General features: G+C 42.1%; 1 protein-coding gene across 8 annotated transcripts in view; it reads right to left on the bottom strand.

Annotated features, from left to right (window-relative positions):
- Nucleotides 1-8402, bottom strand: part of CADPS (Ca++-dependent secretion activator) — a 524321-nt gene that overhangs the window by 58712 nt on the left and 457207 nt on the right. For 7 of the 8 annotated variants that reach the window (XM_012642835.1, XM_012642705.1, XM_012642642.1 and 4 more), the window contains 2 exons: nt 5698-5772; nt 4725-4808 (listed from right to left, as the gene is read on the bottom strand). In XM_012642835.1, the coding sequence (XP_012498289.1) occupies nt 4725-4808; nt 5698-5772 (159 nt within the window). Of the gene's footprint in view, nt 1-4724; nt 4809-5697; nt 5773-6645; nt 6661-8402 lie in introns of all 8 variants that reach the window. The other variant, XM_012642349.1, reaches the window with a different exon arrangement.

Here is an 8402-nt window from a genome sequence, read left to right on the forward strand (position 1 = left end):
GCATAGGCAGTCGATGCTGCTGGTTTACGCTAACGCCAACCCTTGTCACAGAGTCCAGTGGGAAGAAGCATATCTGCTTTGTTTCATTTCTAAGTGGCAGAACAATTAAAATGCTGGCAACAGGAAAGTAGGGTGGATGAGGGTAATTTCAGACAAAGAAGACTGGATGGACATACAGTAGGTTTTGGGCTCCTGACAGCTCTAAAATACGCTTTCTTTTCCCTATCCCGAGTGGCTTCCATGTGATGTTGTGAGCACCTTAAATGGATTTGTTTCCTGGGAGGATCTTGGCTGAGTTCTAGGGGGCTTCAGAGGACTTGATATAATTGTTCCTTTCTGCTCTGGGCTGGGGGCTGGGCTCCAGAGGTTCCAGCGCTCAGTGGAGGGAGCACTCGGGTGGAGCTGAGGGGCTTAACCTCTCTGAACCTCAATTTCAACATCTGCAGAAGAGCGTTGCTGGAAAGGGATTATTCCAAGGATTCAACAGGAAAAATACATTTAAAGCACTTAGGTTTGTGCCAGGCACTTAGCAAGTGTTTAAGGAGTAGGAGCTGTAGCTCTTACAGTTATTTTAGACTTTTGAATTCATCTAATATAACCATCATCATATTACAGCGAAGGAAATTAAAAGCCAAGATGTAGTCCCTTGTCCCAGGTCACACAGCTCCATGATAAGGTGCAGAACTGGGTGTCCGGCCCAGATCCCCCTACTCTGAGCTGTCTTACCGTACCCACTAACTCTCAAGACTCATTCAGCTCTTCAATACTTCACGGTTCTCGGGCCTTCCACCTTTGCCCCTGCCAGTCGAGTGTCCGCCCCTGACATCCACTCCATCTCTAAACCCTATTCGTGTTGCCTCCAAAATAGCCTGCAAGAAATGCCTCCTCCTTTCCTGCCTCATGGCTAATGCAGCTGCTGTTCTGTACGGAAGATTCTCCCTTGTCTTTATCTTTGGCTGGCTCCTTCAAGTTTGAGCTCACATCTCCTCTGCAGAGAGATCCTGCCCGACCATCCTAGCTGAAGTAATTCCACCCTCGCCACTTTCTCTTGCCCTCTGGTGCATGTCCTGTGCAACGCTTCCGCCACTGGATAATTTTCTTTCCTTTTTTATGGCCTGTCTCCTTTACTAAATGTAAGCTCCAAAAGGGCAGAGAACACGTCTTCCTTGATCATTGCTGTGTCCCTAGCACCTAGCACAATTCGTGACACATAGGTGCTCAGTAAATATAAGTTGGGTAAATGAGTGAACGAATGAATGAATGAATTCCAAAATCAGCATACTTGTTAACACCTGGACAGGACTGAGGGAAGCATTTTGACTTTCTGGGGGAGGGTTGTGGGCACCTGCTTGCTTGTCCCCCTTCTTGGCCTCCTAAAAGAACAGCGCAAGGCTACCCACAAGACAAGGACCCTTCCAAACAGGCGTCCCACACAAATGCACATCTTGCAGTCAAGGGAAATGGGCGGATAGTTGCTAATCGTGTCTTCCAACTGGGCTGATCTTTCAAAAGTTCGAAAGGCGCCTGCCTCCATAAATCCCAGGCTGCTACTGCTGCTGAGGCTGGTGAGGGAGGAGAGGAGGGTGCGCTTGGGCGCCTCTCGGGCTGGCACGAAGAAGCCACATCTCATCCTCCCTCCTCCCCCCAGCTCCTCTCCAAGAGAGGAAGCAATGCAGATGGAGACGAGAAATAAATATTCCTGCCTGCTCCGTGCCACTGCAGACGTTTTCCAAAATGTCTGGCTTGGACCATGAAATCAAGCCCACCCAGGAAAGGAGGCGCTCAGCGGGAGAAAGAGGGGGAAAGGGTGGCATATTTGTCGATACTCGTCAGCTTTCTGGGGGGCAGAGCACATGGCTCATACTTGGCAGCCCTGCTGAGGTGGGGACGTGGTAAGTGCACAGTAATACTTGAAGAACTGAATCAGAAATGGGAGCAGAGTTAAGGAAACGATGCCAGAGCATCGGCACTATCTCCACGCCTTTGCAAGGTTGTCCTAGGACTCACAGCTGGTTCTTTCGTTGGTTTTAAAGCTCTTTCCACAATACCTGCTGCCTCTGTTCAACCCTTTTACTTCTACTCTACTCTGGGGAAATTAACACAACTGGGCTGTAGGAAGCCTCCAAAGGCCCTTTGGAATTTGGGCAGGAGCTCAGAATCCATGTGTGGAGATACTCCTGCCACCTCTAAGCACAGCTCGCCTTCTCTAATACTGGAATACTGGCAGGAGATGAGAACATAGGCTGCAAATGATAAGTGGGTGCTTTTGGCCTTGAGATGGCCAAGTGTGTGGGAGAAGTGTCACTAAGAAGGGAAGTTACAGGCCCAGCAACAGGCACCAAAGTGTTCTGCATTACGGTGCCTTTGCTAGGCATTCTGTGAGGCTGCAAAATGTCTCAGGAAAGGGAGATGAGAGGATGGGAATTTCAGCTTGAAGACTCTGCACAGGATGCTCTGGGTCTTCTTTGTTTCTAACCCTCCCGTGAGACTCCCTGGTACCATGTTCTTGATATTGCTGCCACTGGGCCACCCTCCTGTAGTCCTTTTCGTAAGTCAGTAATTAGGGTGGGGCCCTTGGTGGATTGAATTCTGCTCAGTAAAGAGCAGAGGGGCTTTCCTGGGTTTCACGGGTTCAAGTCCAGTGCAGTAAAAACAGTTGCTCGAAATGAAAACTCAAAGAAAGCAATGTCGTAAGTGGGTGTCAGGGGAACGTTTTCCAGAAATATTGCATTTAATTCTGTCTCTTTTCACCATTTCCACCACTTCGCCGAGGAATGAAACATTGTCTAATATTTCCCACTCATGTGCCCTGAATCCTTCTTTATGAATCTTCCCCACTCACTTGCCCATCTGCCTTTCAGTGCCAGGCAATTGCCAGCTGAATCCCACTCTCTCCAGGAAGCCGTTCAGTGGTGGGGAGAGCTGGCAGGACACCTAGGTTCCTGTCCCCACTCTGCCCATTGCTGTGTGACCTTAGACAAATTACTCCCCCTCTCTGGGCCTTGGTTTTTTTGTTTGTGAAAGGAGTGGGTTTGGATAGCTTTCCTTTCAGCTGTGATACATTATGGGTGGCTCTACAGAGTGAAATTGGATAGGATTCTTATTGTCACCATCCCCTTCCCACCCCACCTTGGCCAATAAACTACAGGCATTGGGGCCATCACACTTCTGGGATTGAGTTCAATCCTTATACCTGGGAAGGTCAGAGCTGCATATGAAAATAAGCTGGATGCACAGATACATGGATGCTCTCTAGAAACTACTTTAAATGTTTTCTGTTTATATTTCCCTTAATTCCCAAGATGATTAATGTACAGGTTGGGGAAAAATCAAAGCAGGGTATATTTGGAAAGAGGTCACGTGAAAGTATGTCTGCATCTTACAATAATCATATCTGTTACCTTTTATTAATAATAGCTGTCATTTACTGAGGTCTGCTATGAGCCAGGACTATAGTAAGCTCTTTCACCTACATTATTATCCTTACAGAAGCTCATTATGGAAGACATTATCCATCCTCCACTCTCATACAGATAAGAAAACTGAGGCTCAGAGAGAATGACCTACCTGCTTGAGATCATACAGCTGGTATTAATTACCAATACTAATTAATATTGGTAATAGGATATGAGCCCGGTTCTGTTGGATTCCAAAGACAATGATAGGCTATCCACTACCCTGTGTGGGGCCTTGTCTTGGCATTCAATACCCACCTGGGAGAGTCTTCATATAATGAGGCTGTTTTAAAGACCCATAGATAGTGGGTCCTAAATAAGTTGCCTTTCCTATGACATTATCAGAGGAAAACAGCTGGTCTCAGAGCCAGCAGGAACCTGCTGTCAGAAATGACAGGGAAGCACGCAGCTGTGGTGCTTGCCTAGCACGGGGAAGACTGGGAGAACCGGGCCCCTGACCCAGCCCCTCTACAGGGACCATCTCCACTGACCATTTGTCTACAGAAAATAGGGCTGGCTTCTGCCCTGTATCCTCCACCTCACTTCTATGCCCTTGTCCAATTCTGGCACAGAATCAGAGCCTATCAGAATTTGTAAAGAACTAGATCATCCACTGTAGAGGTTGCGAACTCAAATGGCTCCCAGATAGGTATGTAAATGAACGAAACAGCCAGAGAAGGGCTTGCAAACACATGTCCAGCCTACAGAGACCACCGGAGACCACCTAGACCCAGCTCCAGCAGGCTGTTGTGATGCACATATGCAGGCCTCTCCTGCTGTAATACAGACTTCTCTGTGAATTCTCCTGATTTTTAAATGTGGGTAACTAATTCAGTTAAGAAGAATGAACTCAACACAGTGAGGATCATACAAAACATGTTTGCAACCCTATCTGACCTGTGGGTCTCCATCTGCAATCCCTAAAATTAATTTTCTTTATTTGCAGACAAGGAATTGGTGGCCCACGTTAAGTAATTTGCTCGAGATAGCTAAGGCGGCCTTAGGCAGACAACTGTTTGGATACATACATACAGAGGTGCGTGTGTACATATACATACATGCATATTGTACATTCACAAATGAAATAGAAATGATGTTGGATTACCGGCTATCATGAAATGTCCTGCTTGTTTGCTTAGTGTTAATATCATACACATTAATAGTTGGCTGTAATTTACACCCAGGTACCCCAAACAAAATGACACAATAGCACCCCTCCCTCAAACCAAACCAAAACCGAAAGGAAAACAAAACCAGCTCTTTACTTACGGTAAATGACAGAAAAGAAGAAAACAAAGTCCCTTCGTCATATCTCGATAATTTTGCCAGTACTCCTTCCAAGATAGTAACGAACTAGGAAAACAGCAAAAAAGAAAAAAAATTATTATTTCAAACTATAATTGTTCACAATAATGAACAACATTTCCCAACCACACAGAGGCCGGGATTGAGCCCTCTGTTCATTTCTGCATTCTATTATTTGATTCCCGTCTTCGGAGAAAGGAATAGACTGCCTTTACATGGAAATATTTGACTTATCCGGCTTTCTCTTCATTATTATGTGATTGCAAATATAGAGTGTTACAGAAGTGCAAAGTGACAAAATATTATTGAGTTGCATATAGCATGCGATAATATTAAATGCACTTTTTAAAATCCAAAACTGCGCAAAGCAGTTTTTACGTTACATATTAGCACTACATTTAATCCAATCTATTTTTATTTGTATTTTATCAGTAATTTGGGGGAAACAGAAGTTTAGCACTGGCAAATATAAATGTCTTCCCATTCAGCATTACTTAGTTAAAATTCTATAATTCATGAGGGTGACTGAAATAGCTTTATCTGACTTTTATGTTTTATTATGACTCTCACTGCATGTGAAACTAGAGGAAAAGGGGTTTTCATGATGGCAGAATTCCTTATTACCGTTTAACTTTCTGTATTTAAAAATTTAACTTTGTCAGTGCTGAAAAACAAAACAAACATTTCCCGCATAACCTAGTACAACGTTTGGGGACAAATTCCTATTAAGTTAACATATGCCACTTCATCAATTTATCTTCACACGGCTTGAGATCATCGGAAAATCATTTAGAGCTGAGGCTGGGTGATGTACAATCTTGTTTCCCGAGACACGCAAGTATCCAGCTCAACTTTTTAACGTGTTACATTTTAATGGAAATGCAGACATAACAAAGCCATGTTACAATGAAACATTTCACCTGAAGCTGAAGGTTACCTTTGCAACCAAGAGTGTTATCATTTCCTTAACAGTTTCTTCAATTAGTTCATCTATTTTTGAATGGTATTGATGCTAAAGAACACAGAAAGACAAAATATTAGCATGTTTGGGAGGTGATGGCATTGCACCCATCAGTAATTTTTAGACAACGCAATTTATAAATAAAGCTTGGCCTGCAGACCCAGTTTATTTCTTTAGTCCCAGGAATATCTGTAAGATCCTGACTCCAGGTCTTTGATGAAGAGAGATCTGAAGCTCTTTAAAAAAATTACCAGGCTCCTTGTTCTTCACCCAAGGCTTTCCGATGCCTTTCATGTGCATAGATATATACACACCTTTACAGATAGCACGTGTAGATGGCTTAACAGCCTAGCAGTGTGTTCATCTGGATCTTACAAAGAAAGGTACCATAATGATTTAGTACAGGAAATGAAAATTATCTTTGGAAAACTGCTGGGGCATGTGGCTTAGGTAGAGGAATCATTCCAAAGGGAATTTGACCAAGACACTGTGACTGATTTTGCAAAAACTGTTCTGAAACCTTCGGGTATTTTGGGTTAATGCCTCAGAGCTCCCCTATTTTATCTCCAGGTATTGTCTCAGTGTCCAGGCAAAGTGTCTCTTTCTGAATCCTTGAGCAAGCCATTCATTTTCTCTACTCATTGGGAAGCAGACCCAGGCTGACAGCCTGTACTGAGACCGCTGCTAAGTTTTTCAATTTCTCTAACCGTGGCTGTCGATTAAATTTAAATAGTAATGTGAAAACAAACAAAAATCTGCTGTCAATGCCAGGGAAAAAGGAAAAGTGATTTCAACACAAAATATTATATGCCAGCTCCTTGACATTTATTAGATTATTTTAGTATCCATTTGAACTATTCCACATTTCCTTAACAAAAAATAACAATGCAAAACATTGTTATTTGAAAAGGAAAATGCACTTACCCACTCTTTAGCAAACTTTCAGAAGGATGATTAATTAGGTATAAAAAAAGAAGGAACAGTAGAAATAAAAATTAGGACAAAAGGACACATGAGAAAATAAAAATTAAATAAAACATCCAAAAACCTATGTCAACATACTGAAATAAGCCATAGTAATGTGGTTTCATACTCTGATAACTGACAATCAGAATTATTGTGAGTGAGCAAAGAGATGTGCATGAGGTTCGTTCATTTAGAGTCATAGGGAAGGTTGGTTTGTTATTGGAAGACCTGGATAGAGCCCCAGTGCAAAGTTGGGAAGTCACGTTGCCTATAAATATTTAGCTCAGTTTCCTTATCTGTAAAAAACAAAACAAGACAGATAATAATATTATCACCCAGAACTAACAAGAGGGGAGAAGCCAGTACAAATTGCTGATTTTGGAAAGGGAATGAGGCCAATCCTGTATACGAATTTTTAGTGTGTCTGTTTTCTATTATAATTATTTTAAAAACCAGTGCCCAAGCCCTTTCCTGGCTGTCATGCTCTTAGACTCATAGGTCTCTGTTCTGAAGATCAAGTGAGGGTCCAGACATGAAAACATTTTGTCAACTATAGTTGTAATTCAAATATTATTATTTGTTCAAATTCATCAAGGAGAAGATATGGGTAGGGAGAGACAGTCTTATTACTTAGTCATCTCATCCAGTTTCATTTTAGTTGATTAGAGGAAAAACAATAAAGCAAATGGTCCATATTGTATCACCCTGATGAGTCAGAACCCATGTTGGCTATACTGATAGATCTGAAAAAGGATTTACTCCTAAGTGCATAAACCTGAAGCTAAATGAAAAAAAAAAGAAACTATCTGAAGAATTCTCTGCTAGAAACACAAAGGAAGATTTCAGAGCAAAAGAATTCAGGAATATTGACAGGGCTCCAAATACATTTTTAGGTCTTAAGATAAGATCTAGAATCACATGCTTACTTTCTCTCTTCATGTGACTGCCTCACTCCCCTAGGTTTTCTTTGGGTTGCTATAAATGATTCACATTTATTAAGTTAATTATGGGATTTAACTAAATCAGAAAAGCTAGCTGTGTATAAAATAATACAGTATGGAAAATTAAATAAGAGGCTTCTAATCAAGCAAAGAAGAATAGCATTGAGAACAGAAACATTCCCTTGAAAAACTTGGCTGAAACGGTGAAGAGAGAAGGGCAATTGTTCGCCACACACCAAGAAAGATTTAGGGTCTTGGTTTACAGAGTTAATGATGTCATTCTTTCTCCCAAGAGAAACAAGCTTCCTCTCCAAGTACAGGGGAACTTCAAACCCTTTCATAGGGAGACAACAGTAGAGACACGGAGGCTTAAGGACACCTGGTGGTTTACAGGAACCTCTTCCCACCTTCAACTTTTCCATGTCAAACTTGGTCCTAACTGCTCTCCACGTAGTCCCACTACCCCTCCCTTTCACACTGTACAAATATTATAATTTCCACTCTTCTTCTGTTACTATGAACATTTCTTTTTTTCTGCATATAAAACAAAGTGTTTTGATGTGACTATTCTGACTCTTACTTCCAGGGGAAACTTGAGCATGTCAATCTCTGTTACTGTATTTCCTCATTTTTGCAGTGGGGCTAGAATTGTCACTGTTGTGAATTCACCTGATTCACGTAACCAAGTAATAAAAATGCATGGAAACATGGTTTAGAAACTTAAAAGTACTTGTGGCAGTATTATTACTACTGCTACCATGTTTGTATACATTT

Source organism: Propithecus coquereli, unplaced genomic scaffold (assembly GCF_000956105.1).
Source record: "Propithecus coquereli isolate 6110/MARCELLA unplaced genomic scaffold, Pcoq_1.0 Scaffold1, whole genome shotgun sequence".
Lineage (NCBI taxonomy): Eukaryota > Metazoa > Chordata > Mammalia > Primates > Indriidae > Propithecus > Propithecus coquereli.